This window comes from Rhinolophus hipposideros (genome assembly GCF_964194185.1).
Source record: "Rhinolophus hipposideros genome assembly, chromosome: 20".
NCBI classification, from domain to species: domain Eukaryota; kingdom Metazoa; phylum Chordata; class Mammalia; order Chiroptera; family Rhinolophidae; genus Rhinolophus; species Rhinolophus hipposideros.
This window is the reverse complement of record NC_138066.1, coordinates 52,243,311-52,264,732: the sequence shown is the minus strand read 5'-3', so window position 1 is coordinate 52,264,732 and position 21,422 is coordinate 52,243,311. Positions and strand designations below refer to the sequence as shown.

The following is a 21,422-nucleotide window of genomic DNA, read 5'->3' as shown; positions in this document are numbered from 1 at the left end:
CCATTTTTCTGCAGGAACGTGAAACCCAGAACACAAATCAAATTATAGTGTGCAGTAAGTCAAATTCAAACTACCTACTAAAAATGAGCTCTCAGAGGACTGGGGTCCTTTTCCATGTGGTAAGACAGACACCACCTAGAATTCACCACTCTGGATGGCCACTGGCACTAGGCAAACTCACACCACACAACCATCGCCAAAGAAGGGCTTTGAAAGCAGAGAGGAAAGGGGGCGCGACTCCGGTGCAAAGCCGCCCGGCCCCGTCCCCACCCGCCTGCCCTCCAGGCTGACTGGGCACCAGCAGGCTCAGCTGCCACCAGAAATGAGTTTTCAGGACCACTGTGACAGCCCGATAGGAGGCCTGAGCCCTGCAGAAAGCTGCCCAGGGCTGACAGGTGTTAGAGCTGCACGTGCCTTGTGAGCACTCCTTGCAGTCCAGGAAGGGTGGGCACGGAGGCCAGGTGGCCCCAGAAGGTTGGGCAGCCCTCGGTAGAGTGCAATGGGCAGTCCTGACTTGTGTGGTGACTCTGCGACCAGCGGCAGACTGCCATCCTTCTCATAAGCACCAGCGCCACCGGGCGGAGAAGTTCCAGAATGGTGATCAGGTGGTTAAAGGGGAAAGGCCTAAGCAGGAGGGAACCGCCACTCACGTGAAAACCAGACTCGGGCTTATTTTCCTTTTCAGAGATGAGTATTTTCATGGCAGAAATACTGGTGTGGTTTCCGGTTGTAAGGTTTCTGTTTATAACCTGCTTCCACGTTAGATTTACTTTCTGACACAGCCAAACACTGGACAGCAGAGCCTCTTGCCACACCCTCCGACCACGGCAGCTCTTCCATTTCTGCTTCTTGAGGCTCCTCAGGAAGTGAAGCCGTTTGTCACCCCAAGGCCACCTTTCCCCCACGTCACGGGCGTCCACGGGGAGGTGGGGGGCGCCGCTGGCTTAAGAAGACCTCTGTAGGTGTCAGAACTCTGTGTCCTGTCTGGTCTGGAGGCGAAGCCCCCGGGACCTGACCTCACCCTGCGTCCTGTTGGGCAGTGCTTTGACTCGGTGCCTCAGTCCGCACCTCGTGATCCAGCGCGTGACCCAAAGCCTCAGGAAGGACCTGGGGCACAGGGGGGGCCCACGAAGGCCCAAAGGGGAAGGGAGACAGGTAGACGCAGAAACATCTTCTCTCCAAAGAAGTCCACCAGAAACTAAATTTCCCAGATCAAAATGGTCCCTGATAAAAGGCCCGACTACTGAATAAGCCCCTGGCAGGATGCGGGGCACAGACCAGAGGCTCCGAGTGCCACCTGTGACTACCTATGCAGTAGGCAGAGCTTAACCCCTCCCTGCCCACCCCAGCGGGTACACACAAGAACCACGAGAGCTCTGCTTGGGGATAATTGAAATCAGTCACATGTTTTAAAAATGACACTCAAGTCAATGCTTCCACCAAGGAATCATTATTTTTTGGGCCTGCTAACCCAGGAACACATAAACTCTGTCTTAATAGATGGTTATTTCTTTCCCATACATTGTTCTGGTTTGTATTCATCTAAGACATTGACCTTTCTGGTTGAAATGATCGCTTAGAAACAGCCTGCGTGTGCGGCACGGAACTTTTCACAGGCACCCGGGTGCACAGGAGAGTGGTTCCCGCTGGGAGCCACCAATCATGCTGAAGGGTGAGCCTAAGACACACTTTTACCCAGAGAGGGTTCTCCTGGGAAACCTGGGGACTCAAACCCCAGGAAAGAAATGCATCATTGAAAGTTCCCTGGGCCCTTCTGGAGGATTTGGGAAGGATCCAGAACAATCGTCAGATGTGACGCACAGGATCAGATCCCAACAAGACCCTGCGACACGTTCCTGCTCAGCGCCTCCGACATCATGACGGCTTCTCTTCAGACACTCAGAGAAGACCTCTCTGCAACACACGAGGCTCTGGCCATTCCAGATGCATCTTGAACAAGTAGCTTTCTGAAAAGAACAGCAACTTGCCAATAATTCCACTTTAGTTTAAAGCAACTTGTATTCTAATTCAGCACCTACTTACAGACAACATTTCTGCAAAGCCCTGAGAGAGACTGAGACGTAGAAAGGGATCCGTGTACTGCTGACCAGCTCATTTCAAACGTGTTACGGGAGCGCCGTCCTGCAACAGACACTGTACTGAAGACAGCAGCTACAAAGTGGAAGGGGTAAGTTTTTATGAATAATTTAAATAATTATATATCAAAGATTAAATCTTAATTGAAAAACCAAATAGGGCCTATTGCTGAGAAACTGAAAGTGAGGCCAAGAAGCAGAGGGAAGGAGTCCCTTCTGTTGGATGAAGATTTGTGAGGACACGCAGAAACCCCCCATGTTGCCCTTCAAACAGCCTTTCCATAGCAACAGTTTGTCACAATTACCCTGAGGGTTTACTCAAATGGACCAGCCGGTGTGTTAAAGACATTTAGCTGTTAGCAACTGAACACTTCCTAAAATGCTCTAGAATCATTCTACAACTCAGTGAAGATGCTTAACTAGAAATTACGACCAAATTCTACCCCCCAATTGCTCTCAGGTAGTTACGAGTAACAACTAAAGGAATTGGAAAGATATTTAAAAACTCTTGTGACTTTTTATGTCAAGAAGAAAATTTCCATTGTTTGGCCATTGGGAATAGTGTTGCTACGAACATCAGTATACAAATTTTGCGTGAACATGTTTTCAGTTCTCTTGGGCGCAAACCTAGGCACGGACTCGCCAGGTCAGGTGACTGTTTAGCCGCTTGATGAACTGACAGTTTTCTAAAATGGCTGCACCATTTTCTGTTCCCACCAGTGGTGCGTGAAGGGTCTGATTGCTCCACATCCTTGCCAACTCCTGTACTGACCCATCCTTTTTATTCCAGCCATCTTAGTGGATGTGAAGTGCATTCCTCTCACTGTGGCTTTGATTCTCATTTCCCTACTGACGGATGACGTCCTTTTCTTACCTTATTGCACTGGCCAGTACTTCCAGGGCTATGCTGAATATGAGTGGTGACAATGGACATCCTCACCCACTCCTGATCGTAGGGGGAAACATTCAGTCTTTACCAGTAAGTATGATGGCAGCTGTAGGTTTTTTATAGATGCTCTTTATCAAGCTGAAGAAGATCCCCTCTATTTCTAGTTTATAAGAGGTTCTTTTTTGAAATCACAAAAGGATGTTGGGTTTTGTTGAATGCTTAATTTTTGTGTGTCAGTTGATATGATCACATGATCTTTCTTCTTTAATCTGTTGGTAGGGTGAGTTACATTAATTAATGTCTTGAATATTAAGCCAGACTTACATACCTGGGATAAACCCCACTCGGTCGTAGAGTACAATCCTTTTCATAAACTACTAGAATTGAGTTGCTATTATTTTGCTGAGGATTTTTGCATCTAAGTTTGTGAGAAACAATGGTCTGCAGTTTTGTTTTGTTTTTTCTTTTGTACTGTGTCCATTTTAGTATCAGGTTAATCAAGACATCATAAAATAAATTGGAAAGTGTTTCCTCCCCCTTCTGTTTTCTGGAAGACATTGTATAAAATTGGCGTTAATTCTTCTTTAAATGTTTGGTAGACTTTTCCAGTGAAACTATCTGTACCTGGAGATTTCCTTTTCAGGCACTTTAAAACTACAGATTCGATTTCTTTAGTGACATTAGGACTATTCATGTTGTCTAGTTCATCTTGGTTGGATTCAGTAGTTTATGGTTTTAGAAGGACTGGCCCATATCTTTGAAGCTGTCAGATTTGTGAATGTGAAGTTGTTCATCGTATCCCTTATTATTTTTATAATGACTGCAGGGCCCCAATTCTTCTCTCTTTCTCTTTTTGTTAGTCTTGCTAGACTAACAAATAAAATTTATCCATTTTATTGATTACTTCTGAGAATCAGCTTTTGGTTTCACTGATTTCTCTCTACCATTTTTCTGTTTTCAATTTTAATTTCTGCTCTTACCGTCGTGATATTTTTTCTTCTGATTGCTCTGGGTTTACTTTACTCTCCCTTTCTAGTTTCTTGATGTAATGCTGTGGTCTGAATGTCTGTGTCCCCCCAAAATGCATACATGGAAGTCCTGACCCCTAAGGTCATGGTATTAGGAGAGTCTTTGGGAGGTGACGAGGTCATGAGGGTGGAGCCCTCACGGTGTGCTCAGTGCCCTGAGAGAAGAAGCCCGGGAACCCCTTCCACCACGAGAAGACACTGCGAGTAGGCCCTGGCTGTGAACCAGGGGAGGGTCCTCACCTGACCACACTCACACCTTCAGCTTGAACATTCCAGCCTCCAGAACAGTGAGAAATAAATTTCTATTGTTTATAATCCACTTTGGTAGCAGCTCAAATGGACTAAGACAAGTAGGAATTTAGAATACTAATTTGATACTTTCCCTCTTTTCTAGCATAAGCATTTAGTGCTATAAATGTCCCTTTCAATTGCTTTAGCTGCATATTATCAGTATGGACATGTTGTACTTCCTTTTTAATTCAGTTCAATGTATTTTTTTTTTTAATTTCCCTTGAGACTTATTGTTTTCTGAGATTTTTCTGTTGTCTTTCTATTATTGCCTTGTAGTTGATTCTACTATGGTCAAAAAACAGACTTTGTGTGATTTCAAATATGTGTAATTTGTTGAGGCTTGCTTTATGGCCCAGAATATATCATGATGAATGCCCCACGGACACTTGAAAGTAGTAATATTCTGCTGCTGATGGGTGGAGAGTTCTGTAAATGTCCATTAGATCCTTACGCTGACATTTCAACGTAGATGAGTATTTCATCTTCAGAAACACACAGGATAATTTCTTCTCTTCCAGGCTGTATGCCCTCCATGTCTTTCTGCAGCCTTCTTCTGCACAGGCTGAGAATCACTGGGTAATGTCGAAAAGGAGCAGAGAGAATGAGTGGCTTTTCCTTGCCTCAGACCTTCGTGTTTAAAAAACCCCACTTCTTTGCCTGTCCCTCAAATGGGTTAGTGATTTCCCACCTGCCCTTCAGCCGCAGTCCACGTGTTCAGCCAGGTTAGTGCAGCCATTTTCCAGGTTGCCTCAGGAGCCCCACTGCCCTGTGCACCACAAACGCTTTGCGAGAGAACATCTGGCCATTACCTCCATGTCCTCTAGCTTCAGCCTGGGGGAGGCAGAAGCCTCCGAGCCTTGGGAGGCCGGGGGGCGGGGGGGACGGGAGATCCTTCTGTGACAGCGAGCAGGGCCCCGCAGATGGCCAAACTGCACCACCGCCCACAGTGGTGCCCATGTCTTGTGGCCGGGAATATTAAGCAATTTCTTACATATTTTAAAAGAGATGAAATTGGAAAAAAGGATTAAATTCTAGTTTTATGAGGGCAGCAAACAGTGTTATATTCATGGAGTTGGGTAAATTTTTTCTTTGTTTCTTTTTACATTTCATACAAATCAATCAAAGATCAAACGTATCCAACGACTCACAGCTCTATCCACAGGACAACAAAGGCAGTTTCTTTATTCCAACGTGCATTTACCCAGCAGACCAAACTATAAGTAGTTTTCAAGCACCTACTCCTACGAGGCATCCTTGACAGGTTTACGCCACAGGCTTAAGTTATAGCTTACCACCAATAGAAGAGACACCTCAGGACAATACCTAATTAATCGCCAAGGTAATTGTGTACAGAACGGCTCTCAGAGGTCAGCGGAGGAAGATCTCAAGCCCAGGGAAGTGTTTATGACGGAAGCAGACTTTTAGTCACACACTGAAAGTTGAGAGCACTAATGACAGACTTCGTTTGTCTATGGATTTCACTTAATGCCATCAGCAGTGAGGTTTCCTAACATTTTAATGCAGAGAAATCACTCTTCTTTCTCCCAAAGCCTTCGGGTGACAGGACTCGGATGACAGGACTCGGAATGGTAAAAGGTGCCGACAGAGAAGAACTGAATCTTCCCAAACCAACCACGGGCGCCCGGCAGCACCGAAGGGCATGGATTGTACGTACCGCGCTACTGCACAGGCTGAAAAGGGCTTCATGTGAAAATACTGCACCAACTGCAAACGTCGCACAGATAATGGAGCCGACCCCTGGCCCGGGGGGCCGGGCCCTGCCCTGTGCCCACTCCACCTTCACTGCCTGCTGCCCTGCCAGCTCTCACCTGCATCAGGACCCTGACCTAGAGGTCACCTTTCTCACCACCACCTTTCCACGAGCCTTCCCACGCTTCGCTCAGTGAGTCAGCTGACCAGAGCGCTCTGCGGACCAGCCTCCCCGCGGGGTCATTCCCATAATGGCTTTATTCTCCCCAGCCATGTCCTGGGGTGTAGCTCTGTGCATACCAAATTAAAGGGGTTTCTGCTGCACTTGCCTTTCAATTAACAGCCCGCTACTCTCCTACACAAGGTTACAAATGTGACTCTATTCTGTTGTTGGGGGGATTCAACTACTTCAGTTTCTTCACACAGTTTTGAAAACCTTCGCAATCATGACCCCTTACAGCCTACTACACTTAAATCCCGGCCTGCATTCAGAGGGCGGGAAGCTGTCCAGAGGGTGTGCGGGGGAGCATGGAAGGCGGTTCTCAGGTCCAGCCTGCAGTGGCTGGGCTGGGAGACCAGGGCCACCTGCACACCTGCCATGGGGACAGCCCACCGCTCCCCGGTGTGCCTGAAGCCAGGTGACCTGCAACCACCTGCCCCCACCCCTCCCTGGAAAGCACTCAGGGGTTTTCTTCTCTAAAGAGAGTTACTGATGTGTCTGGGGAAGACGAGGTTGGCTAGACACTGGCATCCCAGAAAAAATGATGCCCTTTGTCATGTGACTAACGGTGCCCTGCGTGCAGGCAGCTCCCCACAAGCTTCTCATAAAGCAAAGCTCTTGGGTGACAATTTCCACCTGTGGACACAGCCACAGAGGTAGTTTCTCTTCATTCTTAAGTAGGATAAACACAGAATCATAATAAGCCTCCAGTCTCAAAGAGAATAATCGCGATAAACCATCAGAGGAAAATTTATAATGGAGGAAATAAAGATAACTTAGAAAAAAGGAGAACATCTTTTAAAAACCTACAAACTGATATTATTTAAAAATTTAAAAAGAAAACTAACAGAGTTATGACATAACAAGCTTCTGCTCGTTTCCCTACTCCCTACAAATGATAACTATGAAATCACAGACGAGAAAGAACGGGAGAGAAGGAAGTATTCCCTGGAAGACAGAGACGGACAAGCTCCTGGCCCCAGCCCGTGGAGGCCCACTCCTGAGGGCATGATGTTCACACAGTGAGCCCATGGAGATGTCCGCAAATTTACACACACAAACTCCACTGCAGTGCCCAGCGACCAGGACACAGACAACCTCAGAATTACCCCACGAAGCTCAGAAGCCAGAGACGGATGCTGTGACACGACCTTCGAACACCGAGCGCTGGCTTCTGTGGCGAAGCCCAGGGACATGCCTGCCACATCCCATCCGTCCCCAGCAGGGGCAGTGGAGCCACAAGATTTCAAAGTGGGGATTGTTTCGTTCTAAGTGATGCACTGAACATTTTGGAAGAAACGTGAAGATTCCGGTGTTAGTCGTTTTCGTCAGAATTGTTATACTTACATATCTGACAGAGAATTTAGTGTCAGCGATGAACAGCACGTCCTGCGTCGGTTCACACCCAGGCTGCAGAAGGGCGGCACTGGGCCAGCGGTGCGGCACACCCAGCCTGAGTGTCCCTGCACAAACGCTCGTGCCCTGAGCGGCCCTGCCGCCCGGAGGCCCGGCTGGAGCTCGCGGGGGGCTCACGCAGCAGTGTTTCCAGAGGCCGGACAGAAGCACGACTTACGTGGAAGCGACCAAAGCGAAGCTTCGCAGGGTGCAGACAAGTGGTCAGAAAAGAGAACGAGGCCACTGGAGTGAGGAGCTGACCCTCAACGAAGGATTCTTCTCAGAGCAGGCTCCCCGTTTGGGAAGACGTTCCCACACGACTGCCGTGGCCGCCACCACGAAAGTGCCACTCGCGTGCAGCAGTGCAGACGGTTATGCTCAGGACCCAGGCTCACCAGACACAGCCCCGCCCAGTGTGTCTGTGTAAAGGAAAAGGCATTTCTGTTCCACCACAAGACAGTAACTCACTCGCCTCCAAAGCCAAAGAGAAAACTGCCCAGACCCGACTCCATCTTCACTGCTGTCGCCACTGCAGGTAAGAGCTGGAACCGCCCAGAGGGAAAGCCCCCAGGAGCGCAGCTGACAGATAAAATGCATAAAAACCATTTCAAAGACAGTCTGTTTAAGACTCAGTCTTCCTTTCTAGTTACAGACCAAAGATTTAATATCTGAGATAAAAGTGGGTGCAAGAATATTTGAATTCTGTTTCTCTCTCTTTCCAACTCTTTCAACATACGTTCTGTGCATTACGAATATAACTGGGCCTCCCTGTAGCTCTTATGTGAACGTAGGTAGCTGCACGTCTGGGTTCTCAGTTACGACATCGAGGCCCGAGGGCAGACTTTTCATGTGCTTCTACCCACCACTGCAAGAGTTCAGACCGATATTGTTCAGCGAAAACAGCCTAAGCCTCCATCTTCAAGCCGCCAGTAACCATGTGGCTAGAAAGAGGTGTTTCACACGCACAGTCTTGCTGACACTCATCAGATGGTCTCCTAGCCATTCCCAACTGCGTCCCCTTTGGCCACCCGCCCACTGTAGGTGGCCATGTGACCCAGCTCCAGCCCGTCAGCTGTGAGGACACGTCTGCCCTTGCTTTCCTAATGAGAGACAGAGGTGGCAGCACTGCCCTTTCCCCACCTGATCGGGTCTCGAAGACGAAGGAAACTCCTGGCGCTGAGACTGGCACACTGCGGCCACCAGGACAAAACACGTAGTGGCCAAGGGTGCTGGAGCGGAAAGATAAAGGCAGCCGGGGTCGCCAATGTCACTGAAGAACTGCATCATTTGTCCCAGGGATGTTAGTGAGGAGACAAATTGTTGCTTGTTTCAAAACCAATAGTGAGACATTTTATTACTTGCAGCTGAAAGTACTCCAAATGCAAACAATTGAGATCTGGAAAAGGTTTCTGCCACATGCCCTTTCTCAGGTTACTTGAGGGTCTGCCCTAGCAGAACAAATCAAGAAAGAGGAAGAGGTGGACCTGGGAAAACGTGGCTGCGTCCAGGAGAGTGACCAGAGTGATATAACAGTCACTGGAGGGAGGGAGGCTGGGAGGAGGGGCCTACGACAAGGACATGCTCTGAGCTTCCATGCTGTCCTTGCAAATTGGGAAACTGGAGGAATGTTAAATATCTAATAAGAATAAAAGAGAAACTCTCCAGGAAAATCAAAGGAACAAACAAAAACTGTTATAAAAATGGAAATGATAGCACCCAATTTTGCTTCAGAGAACAAAATTAACATGGTTGTAATCAGATAATCAAGGTTTAATGTTTGTCATTTTTAGAACCCACACAGGAAGCCTGGGGGCTTAATTATGGCCAGAGACAGAAGATAATCAGAAAACTAGAAGTGCAGACGAGACTGAGACCCAGGTTGGAAGGTCAAGACGGAAAAGAAAGTCCGAGGAACCTCGGGGCCTAAAACCAAAGATAGTACTGATTCCTGACTAGAGATAAAAACACAAATATCACTGAAAACTGCAAAGGTTACAAGATACAGAAAATCCAAATACAGCAGGGTCACTTGTGTGTGAAGATTCGTGCTGCGCCTCCCGAAGGCCTCTCCTGCTTCCCCTGCAGGACCCTAGGACAGGGAAGTGCACAGACATGAGCTCCTGGGCACAGCACAGGCCCCGAGCAACCAGGAGTACAAGAGCTGACAATCATCTCCCAACAGTCATCTGCTCACAGTTGTGCTAATGTTTGTCACCCGGATGCAATCTGGTGCAAGTAACCATTTCTTCCATCAGTCAATCATTTTTTTGCCCTCTCTATTTTTTAAACATTGGCACAAACAATTTACCTGCCAACTTCTTTCACTTCACGTGTTACCATCTACTCAATAAAAATGTTAAAAAGCATTGTAAATTTACAAACAATTTGGCCAACTGTAGGAAGGATAAGAAGTTTTTCAAAAATAAACCCGAGAGGCCACATTAGACTGCTGTATGTATAGCAGATAAAACGACAAACATGAACATTATGATATTGGCTGGGAGCCAGTTTTATCATTTTAATTTCCGCTGTTTATGCAAGAGAACTGAACAATAGCCAATAACAGTAAGTGCGATGGAAAAATACAAGACTTACTCACACTGTAATTAAAAAAAGGCTGAAGATACAAGTCAGAGCTAGCTATTAGACATATGGTATAACTTTGCACTGGCATCTATTTAACACTTCAGATCACGTGTTTGTCATCTGCTCTCCTCCATGAGGAATTAGTCCAGTAAACATATTTCCCCCCAAAAGATGTATAGCAATCTTTCTTGTTGCACTCGGCGAAATGAACAGTTTCTTCAGCTGGCTAATCCTTGGCAACACAGACAGAACACACGAAGTTCTGACGAAGCAGATACTCGGAGTCTGCAAAGGAAACATTTGGTCTCATGCAGGAGACACAGACGCCGCCTTCCACCGAAGGAGTGGGTGGGGCTACATTTAAGGTCTCATTAACTAGGCTGAGTGCTGGGCTTTCCTTAACGGCAGGAGCTCATAAAGCAGGTATGAAGATCTGACAGGACTCTTTGGCATTTTTATTTATATATTAGAAATATAAAAAAATTCATTTGCCGTATTGACTACTTGACGCAAGGGAGAGCCAACCACCCCTTGAGTTTCTCAGTGCTCATCAGCGACCTACCCTGTGGGCAAGCGGAGATGAAATGGCTAAAGGCGAGGTACAAATGTGATGTCACAAAACTTGACCTTCCCCCCGTTATCACAGAACACAGAAATAAATACTACGAAGTGGTGGTGCTTGGCTCCATTTCTAAGACTGAAGGGCACACCATGAGTCGTCTCACACGCTGCTCTGTGTGAGGGCTCCTCAGAGTGTAAACACGAAACATTAACTTCTGTTCCAGCAACCCCCGCGGACAGAGTGTGACCAACGTCACAATCCCTGGAGATCTGAGAGGCCACAGGGCTTGAGGACGCGCGCTCGGGCCATGTCGGCTCCGGGCCTGAGAACGAACGAATGTCCTGCAGAGTTCTGGCCTTGCTGGTGCACAGCGCAGACCAGCCTCGCCCCTGAAACGGCCCCTTCAGTGTCTCCTCGGAATTCACCGTGTAATTCAAACACTAAACATCAATTACAACAACTGAGTGAAACGTGTCTTCACGATCAGAGCACCACACTGGCTCTCTAGTTCTTTACAAGGACACTGCGAGGACAGCTGTTTGGGTTTGTGTCCGGTATTTAGCTCAGTGGGTTTTTGTCTGTTTGTGTTTAAACACAAGAAAATCAAATGGGGGCAAATAAGATGTGAGTGAAACTGAAGACCGTGCCCGGACATGGCTCGCTTTCTCCTAAAATAAATGTGTCTGCTTCACCTTAACATATACCTGCAGCCACTAGAGCACAAATCAACTCTGCTACTGTTATCACTTAATTAATGCTCAGATTTAAAACGTCACCGAGTAAAACGCAATGTGAAAAGCCCACGAGCTTGTCCCGAGCGCCCCCCCAGGGTCCGTCACTGAATGGACGGCCATGCCTGAGCAATCCCAGCATCTCCACTCACAGGGCAGGCGGCACCAGGGGGACCAGCCCCCCAGGCCAGAAGCCCAAGCTCAGCCCAGCCTGGGCTCACGCTCACCTCCAGCTCCTGCTCCCGCTGCAGGGCAAACTGCTTGAAGGACTTGACGATGAGGCCCGCGTTGGAGCAGTCGTAGACGAATATGGACGGGCTGCCCATCCACGTCTGGAGGTCATAGATGGACAGAGGGATGTACTGGGTGTAGTTCTGGAAAACAAAACACGGTGCACGTGAGTGACTTCTGCCGGCCACGAGCACCGCCAGCCGAGGGTACAACACAGGGGCCTGACCACGGGACTTCCCGAGCTGTCACTTCTAGTCAGTGACGGCAGAGACAGCTCCTGCACCAGCTGCCCGCGGGCCGGGCACCCCCAGTGCCAGCCCGGGGCTGTCACAGTTCCAACCCGGCCCCTCTGCTGCTCAGCCGCCGCTGTCACCCAGGTCAGCGGCTCGCTGCCTCCTGGGGGGCCGTGTGCTCACTCCCTTGCGGGGTTTCCCTGCACACGTCCCATCATGGCACCTCTGTTATCTACCCTCCTCTCCCACCCCCTGCAACCAAACCACAGCTCTCTCTCGTAAGGCAGAGGACATACACTGGACGCTCCCTCGGGAACCCATGCTTAGTGACACAGCGGGCTCCTCACAGGAGCAGGAAGGAGCCCTGTGGAGGGCGTGAGACACGTTCCCCACTGTGGCTTTCATCCCAGACGACGTTACCCTCCAGGTGATTTAAAACCTCACAAGTGAGGGTACCAGTGGACGTGGCCCTGTACTTCTTTTTCAAATCACAGGATGGTACCTCAGCACTCATCCGCTAAGGGGAGTACTTTTCTGGACACGCCACACCATTCAGTCCTGGAAATCTTCCAGGTACCAGTGAATGTGGACAAGATCTCCTCAGCTCACTCAAGGAACACGACAAATGCTTGCTCGCAGGTAACATTTTTATGCAACTGCACAGAGCGTCTCACCTGTGTACCCGCCTCGAGCACCAACAAGGTGGGAAACCGGCAGAAATCAGTAAAGGTGGCTGTGCCGGGCAGGTGAGCGGCACCGACAGGTGCTGCCGACAGGACTGTCTGTGAGGCAGCAGAGGAGAAGGACAGACGGCAAGAAGACAAAGGGGCCTGGGGAAGCTTGTCCTCACAGGCGGCAGAGGCTTTCTCCGTGCGCACAGCCACGTGCCAGGTGAGTCCGATCCCAGACAGGATAAGGTGTGCGTGGAGGTGTGGACACGACACCACAGGGGGCCACGCACTGCTTCTACTGGCCATTCCACGCTGCGGGCATGCCCCGATTGGGCAGCTTGCCTGCCATCACTGCACCGTGTAAGGGACACGTGGCGACGCGCCCTCAGGACAAACTGTCACTGACAGGTTCTAAGGACGGCAGTTCTTCCCGAAGAGTGTACAATGTCAACGCAAGTCCCATCACATTACCAGCACGGATTTTCTTTCATGGAATTTAACCAGCTGATTCTAAAGTTATGGCCGAAGAGAAATGCACCAGAATAGTAAAAAGTCATTTTTAATAAAGAACAATGAATAAGGACTCGCACTGCTGACGTTAAATACACTATAAATCCATGGTAATTACAGGATGGGATCAGGGAGGGCAGGACAGACAAATCAACGCAAGGGAAAGTCCAAAAATAGATCCCCATTCGTAACCGTAGTGAAGGTGGCATCTTAACTCAGTGAAGAGAGAAGGGACAATTCAGCAAGTGACACTGCCACATCTAACCAACCATTCCACATTGCTATCTGAGACTCCACATACACAAAATCAGGAGAGATTTTAAAACTAAATATAAAAGCAAAATAAAGGAATTTTTCTTTGTTTTGGTAAGAAAGGCACTGGTTCCTCGTGGGTAGGACGCCTCTTTGAACGCCGTCTGGCAGACTTACAAAACATTGAATGGCCGTCCCGCCTGATTTCTAGGCATCCATCTTTAGACATACTCGGAAGTGTCTGTACAAGGACACAAAGGACACACAGCACTTTGACTCGCAGAAGCCTTCAGCTGTCCAAACGGCAGTGGGAAGAGACTGCAGATCCAACACCTATTTCTCCCTCTCTTTCATCAAGGGACGTTTCAGCCCAGCACGTGTCCCAGCTTCTGCAGCTAAGTCTGATCCTGCAGCCAAATTCTGACCCATGGGACATGATCAGAAGTGGTGCCGCCCTCAGGCTCACCTTTCTCCTTTTCCTTCCCTGCAGAGGACAGGAGCCAAGGGAGAGCAGAGCTGTACGGTACAAGGGGCCTGGGCCCCCGTCATGCCGACGCCGAGGCAGGCCCCGCCGTCCCAGAGACCATCACGGCCGACCCTGACCCTAACATACCCACTAGAAAGGGATCATTAAGCAAAGTAGCGGCCATACGCTCATGACAGAGAACCCCACACAGCTGTCACAAGACAGGTTATCGACACGCATTGATGTGGAAAGATGTCAGAGACTCACTGTGATTTTAAAAATGCAAGTCTTGGAACCTCACAAATAATATGATCCCATTTTGTGGGAAGAAATGGAAAGGTTGTCAAGTGTGCGTAAAGCACCAATCGCTAGCGTCACACATCACGAGAACTTGGTAAGTGTGTGTGAATAGGTCAAATACATAAATGATCCTAAACACCGAGCTAGTAACGGCTATTTACTGGGTTTGGGAGGCGAAGGTGTGCCTGGGGGGTGGGGGTAGAAGGTCATATCTATTTCTTTTAGAATATTTTATAATAAAAATCAGTTGTATTTTTTAAAAGAAAAAACACAAACTATTAAAAGAAGGGAAGAAAGAGGCAGCTGCAGGGGTTACTACACTTCCATGTCCGGCCACTATTTTCTAACGAGCAGGTGGTGTGTTACCTGCACAGGTGAAAAGCCTCCAGCAGGTGCTCCATTAGACAGAGCACAACAGGAATGACCGTCTCCCCAGCCCAGCGGCACGAGCCCTGCTCCACGCCCACTCCCAGCACCTCCCTTCCTCCCGCTGGTGGACATGCAGCCCCACTGTGGCGAGGAGAGGCCAAAATGAACCCTTCGATTGGGCAGGGACACCCCTACACTCAGAGGAGAGAAGACTGCGCAGCAGTCGGGGCAATCACGGCACAAGTCTATGCTGGCAACACTGTGCTGCTAGTTATGTCCCATGGTTCTGTGCATCAGGACAGGAGGTGGCCCAAGAAGGGCATTTGTCATCCAGTGTCCAGCTCTGAAGCAGTAACTCCCCAGTTCTGAGCAGACGCTGAGAGCATGTTTCGCCCAAGACCTCCGAGCGTGAGTCTCCAGCGGTGGTACCAGGTGAAAATGGCCCCCGGCTCCCGGCTCAGGGCTGTGCTGCAAAGCCCCTCTGGCCGCACACGTCCTCAGGCCGCACCCACACCGACAGGCACTGGGGGACATCTGGGTATGTCACCCCGCCTGCCCCGGGCTGTGAAAATGTTTGCTGCGGCGTTCTCCGAGGACAGCCGAGGGGCATGGGGAGCGGAAGCTCCGTCTTCCTTCCCAAGAGTGTTTTCTGAACACACACTGACGGGGAGCAGCAGGACGTGATGGCCAGAAATGTCAGGTGTCAGGGGAACGGTGCCTGTGAGCCGTGAGTGGCCGCCACCAAGTCCAAGGTCAAGCGTTCAGTCCTTTATCGTCCTTAAGGCTGAATAAGCTTCCTCTGCCTCCTCCACTGCAGCTCAAATAGTAGGAGCAACTCTAGACACAGGCTATGTAAATAATCGAATTTATTGGCTTTTAAAAACTGCATTGCCACGACCACATAGGTGCCTCTTATTCCGTTCAGTATACAGTTCCTACTGATTCTGCTGCAATTCAGATGGATCCTGAAGGTTTTTTAATGCAGTTATCAGAAAAACGTATCTGTGATTTTTGAAAAGCGGTACTTGCGCTAGAGCACATGTGTCATTTGTTACAACTGTGATTTTCTGCTCACCAAGAGCGCAGCAGGGTCCAACTTCCAGCATTCCGGGTTTGCCTGTGACAGCTGAAGGCCACCAGCAAACATCGTTTTTCTCCAGGAGAAGTGCTGGAAAACCCTGGACTACGTCGTCATATGTGTGTAAATGTTTTTTAAAATAGTATTTCCTCAAAGCCAAGAGATATGAAATCTTAGATCCCATCTTACTTGATTTCTCCGAAGTCCTGTATCTGAAAACCGGACTTACGGAGAGGCAGTTGTCAAATGAGTGGTCACCAGGCCTGAGGGCTCAGGGCAGCAGACGGGGCAGGGGCCTCGACAGAGCAGGCTCCTGGAGTCTTGATAACGTGCATTTCTTACAAGTTCCAAGAAGCTGCCTGGTGCTGTTCGGCCTGAACCTGCACTTTGAGAAGCCGGTGCAGATGCGGCAAGTGTGTGACGAAGACAGAGGACACTCACTTTCCAGTTGGGGCATCACCTGGACCTTTGACGTGGCAGCATGAACACTTCCCAAGCCCACTTTTTCCATCTGCGATGTCGCAGAGAAGGAAAGGAGACAGTCCCGGGCACACCTGAAGGCTGGTAGGAGGCAGCTGGAGGAAGCACCCAGGGCCGGGAGGAGATCCTGGGCTTTGGAGGTCGGAACCAGCAGGTAAACGGGGGAGGCCTGAGGGTACACAGGGTCCTGGGGACAGGACGTGGTCCCCTCTCATCCTGACAAAGGGGAGGGGAGCAGGTGATGTGGGTTGGGGTGCAGTGTCATTCTAGGGCCACTAGGATGAAAACAAGCTGGGGCAGTGCGAGTGGAGCGGTGTTGTGGGAGCTGGTAATTAACATTGCTCTGTGGAAACAGGAAGAGCCTGGTGCTAGTTTAATAAGGCCGCGGTGAACAGGGCTGGAGCGGAGGGACCTCACTGAAGTCTCTGCTCTCCTGCCACTGCCCCGCTCAGAGCATTGACACCATTAGCTGGGAATGGGCCACCCGCCCTCTGCTCTGGGGCGCACGGGCGCACGCGGCCTGTGCTCACTGCAGGGAGAAAGCAGCGACCAGAGCCGCAGGCTCCCCGCTTCGTGCAGGCCTGGCCTGGGCAGTGGGGCCAGGAGTGGTGTCCTTCACGCTTGTATCTCGGTGGCTCGAATCTTGACTGCGGGGAGCAGGGGCAGAGGCTGGTCTCCCCACCTCCACAGAGCAGAAGCAGCCCTGGCGGGCCTGGAGTGTATTTGGGGGGCGCTCACTCCTACATCCGACACGCACTTGGGGGAGAGGCCTGCCCCACTGGAGGAGTGAGCCACGGAAAACCCGCCAATTGGCTCTATTTACAGGCCTCATCCAGCGGCACTGCCAGGAGTTTAGGCCCGCTGAGAAAGAGCACAGCGCTTGGTTCTTTTTTCCATCTTAGGTTTTCAGGAAGCCCAGGGCAGCTCAGCCCTTTGCTGCCCCCCGGACTGTTCCTGGCGCTGCGCAACCTCCTTCTCCACAGCTGAGGGGACTGGTCTTCATTTTCACTTATTTGAAGATGACAAGACTCTTAGCAAGACTTTAACTAATTTTCAAATCTTTATTGTAAAATTCAGTATTTTTTTTTCAAAACTGCACAGATGAGCGTAAATGAACGATCAAGTTCTCGTCCAAGCCGCTGTCCTACTCCCTCCCCAGAGGTACCCTCTGCTTTTCTCTGTCTGTTCAGAAACTTTATACACAGTGTTTCCCCGAAAATAAGACCAGGTCTTATAGTAATTTTTGCTCCACTTGGGCTTATTTTCAGGGGATGTCTTATTTTTTCCATGTACAACAATCTACATTTGTTCAAATACAGTCATGCCATCTTCTTCTGAAACACCCTCATAACGTACTAAATGCGTCCGTCTGACTGAGATCTTAATGGGCTTATTTTCGGGGAAATGCGGTATATACAGTCGTGTATAAACGCGAGAACACTTCTGGAAAGACGTCCAGCTGTCAGTGCTGTGGGATTATATCCCCCAGAGTGCGCTGCACCTCCCCACTTGAGCTTAATGACCTTGAACACCCACCTGGGTTACTTACTCTTTACCTCTGGCTCAGTTTTGTAACTAGACGTGCACAGAAGATTTATTTTATTAAGCTCTACGGTAACTGCCTGGCTGCTCCCCAGCTGTGCGCGGTACATGGTGCCGTGATCAGTGCCTAACAGTCGTGCCGTGATCTCTGCACACCTTCTGAACTGAATCACAGGGTCAAAGCCATGTGCCCGGAAAGGCTGCCTGCGTCCGCGTTCCATCCAGTGCTGGTGTCGAGGCTGCAGGTTTCCTCTCATTTCCTCAGGAGTGAAAATGGCCATCGCTTCACTGTTTCCCTGCTTGAGTCAGAGCTGCGCACGCTCCTACCTGCCGTGGCACTTCGTCTTTACATGCCTGGGCAAGTGCTTGGTCCGTTGTTCCTCGATGGTTCTTCTCTTCTTGAAGATTTTCAATTGTTTTATAACAGTTGTTTGTGTACTAATGAAACTGGCCTTCACCTGCACCCTACATTTCTTCTAAAATTTGGTTATTATTTTTCACTATTAAACATTTCACATACAAAAAATACATATTCAGCACCGGTAACCAGTATCCACGGTCCAGCTAAGCAGAGACAACATTATGAACAGAGTTGGACTTGTCTGCACCCTCCGGACTCTCTCCCCACTTTCCTCCGGGGGTCACTGCTGGCTGGGACTTGGGGTGCAGTGTCCCCCGGAAGGTCCGTGTACCTTTGCCTGTGGACAGGTCATCTTTACAGTATTAATGAACCCCAAAGGTCCCTCAGAACCGCTGTGGATGGCACCGTATCTTCCACAGTTCCCTTTTTCATTCCACATTGTGTCTTGTGAATGGAGCCACCTGGGTCAGGAGGCTCTGACTCACTCGTCCTCCCCACTGAGTGGGCTTTACCAAACACTGGTCAATGTGGGGTTCACTCTGGTGTTCCAGTTGTGAATGTCCCCCAGCATAGTCCTCCTCTGTGACCCACACTTCCAGGGTAGCGTGCTCATGACGAGGACAGTGGCAGCCGGCTGCCGAAACGCACGCAGCTTTTCAGCTCCTGAAGCAAGAAGTGGCGTCTACGATTCACGCTGATGACTCCTGAGTTAGGTACTGAGACCGTTTCACGCGTGTTTCATTCCACTGTAATTATACGGTTCTTTATGTCCTTATGTACTTGCCACTGTGTGTACTAGGAATGTTTAGGAATTGTTTTAGGAATGACTCTATGTCCAACTAGAAACATCCACTCAGTGAAAGGGAGAAGCACTGAGACATCCTTGCGCTTCTGTGGTCCAGCGAGAGGAACGCACCCTTCACGGCGTTAGTGTTAGAGAGCAAGGTCGGATGTGACCTATGCCACCTGCCCTGTGGTCTTGCTGCCGGCAGCGTCCCCGATCGGCCTGATTCACGGTGTGTGTGTTACATGTGTGAGTTAAGAACCCTAGCAGACCGGGCATCCCGACCCCTCATTAGCAGCAGGGGATTATTCTGTGGAAGGGACTTGGCCCACCCATTCTCCCGCTCTCCTGCCAAAGGCTTCCCTGTTAAAACCACGGTCATTAGTTTTGTGCTTTTATTCCCTCACTTTTAAAAAATACTTTTAACTTATGCCTGTGTCGCCCTAAAACATACGTGTTTATTTTGCTTATTTTTGAGTTTTATAAAAACTGTATCAAATGTAATGCAGCTAACTCTTTAAATTCAACTTGCATGTTTCTAAAATCGATCCATACTGTTGTGAGTTGCTTTAATTAATTCCCCGTCGGATTATTGTTCCAGAATGTACCGATCCCTTCTCCTGTTGCTAGACATTTGGGTTGTTTCCAAGTCTTACTTCCATTTTTAAAAACCGCTTCTGTGATCATTTTTGCACAAAAACCTACATATCACAGACGAGATGGACAAAAGAAAAGGACAAAGAAAAGGGCACATGGCCGGCTGCAGCGTGGGAGACCCCAGTGGTCACGGCCGGCTGGGTGTTCAGGCTGTGTCCACGTGGGGACTGTGACGTGGCTGGCACTGGACACCTCCTGGGAGCAGCTGACTTGCTTCATGGAGAGTCCTACGCGATCCAGGACGTTTTGTAAGTGTGTGTTGGACAGCTGAGCAGGAACCGTGAAGATTCTGCTCCCAGCGAGATAAAAACATGCCAGTCAGAACAAAGGAGGCTTGGGGCCTGCAGGAGTCAGCACACTGCTTGGAAACCAGGGAAGTTTTCAAGTTTAGGGAACTGAACTTCTGGATGTTTTTCAAATAGCCATTGTGTGTTTTTAAGAAAAGATTAGCAATCACAATTTCCCAGATGTACTGCAGTTTCCGCATTACCAATGGTCTGTTAACAGAACAATCTCTGCTGTGTGAGTCAGACACAGTCCCAGGCATCAGTTCCCACCGCCGGCTGCTCCCATGCGTCTAAGGGGTAGGACCTGCCCTTCGTCCAGGATAATGGGGCTGAAGAGGAACAAATGCACCTGTCAGACGTGGGGGAAGAGGAGAGGGGGTGAGAGCATCGTGGGCGTGAGTCAGCAGACACTGGGGAAGAGGGAGAGAGAACGGTGCACCATTATGGGCACACAAGCTATAGACTGCGAGAATTTCACGTGTGCTCCTGCGTGAGGGGCATGACCCTTCTCACCCACAGCCCGGAGCTGACACGGAGGCTCATTCTGGGTGCTGTACTTTCTGTGGGTCTGGACGAATGTGACACCACTGTTATGGTGTCACACAGAGTATTTTCACTGCCCTAATGCCCGTCTGTGCCCACCTGCTCCCCCCACACTCCCCACACTGCTGGCAACCACTGATCTTTTTACTGTCTCCATAGTTTTGCCTTCTCCAGGATGTCACAGTCGGAACCACACAGCATGCTGCCTTCTCAGAAGGGCTTCTTTCCCTTAGTGACGTGCATTGATGGTTCCTTCATGTCTTTTCGTGGCTTGTAGCTCATTTCTTTTTATCACTGAATAATATTCCCTTGTCTGCATGGAGCGCTACTGAAGGGCATCTTGTGCTTCTAGCTTTGGGCGACTGTGAATAAAGCCACTATAAACTTCCATGTGCAGGTTTCTGTGTGGGCACAGACTTCCTACTCATTTGGGCAAACACCTACTGTGTTTCCCTGAAAATAAGACCTCGCTGGACAATCAGCTCTAACACATCTTTTGAAGCAAAAATTAACATAAGACCGGGTAACACAACATCACCTCACCTCACCTCACCTCACCACACAACACATCACAACACAACACAACACCAGGTCTTATTTTACTATAAGACCCAGTTTTATATAATATAAGACCAGGTCTTACATTAATTTTTGCTCCAAAAGACGCATTAGAGCTGATTGTCCAGCTAGGTCTGATTTTCGGGGAAACAGGGGAGGAGTGCCGCTGCTAGATGAGATGGTAGGTTTAGCTTTCTAAGAAACTGCCAGACGGTCTCCCGAGGTGGCCGTGCCAGTTTGCACACCCCCCGCAGGCGTGAGAGCTCCCGCGGCCCCACTCCTCCCGCACTCGGTGCTGCCAGTGTTCTGGGCTGCCACCCTCCTCACAGGAGCGCAATGCTGTCTTGCTGTCATTTGTTTGCAGTTCATTAACGACACAGGATGTCGGGCACCATCTCAAATGCTCAGTTGCCATCGAGTATTTCCTGCAGTGGGGTGTCTGTTCGGGTCTTTTGCCTAGTTTTTCATCGGGTTGTTTGTTTACTTGCTGAGTTTTGAGCACTCTTTTTATATATTGGATACGAGTCCTTCATCAGCGTGTGTTCTCCCACTCCGTGACTTGTGTCTTCACTCCCCCGACAGTGGGCCCTGG

General features: G+C 49.5%; 1 protein-coding gene across 5 annotated transcripts in view; it reads right to left on the bottom strand.

The window, feature by feature from the left end:
• Positions 1 to 21,422, bottom strand: part of RPTOR (regulatory associated protein of MTOR complex 1) — a 277,048-nt gene that overhangs the window by 136,987 nt on the left and 118,639 nt on the right. For all 5 annotated transcript variants that reach the window (XM_081029345.1, XM_081029341.1, XM_081029343.1 and 2 more), the window contains exon 5: positions 11,736 to 11,882. In XM_081029345.1, the coding sequence (XP_080885471.1) occupies positions 11,736 to 11,882 (147 nt within the window). The remainder of the gene's footprint in view (positions 1 to 11,735; positions 11,883 to 21,422) is intronic.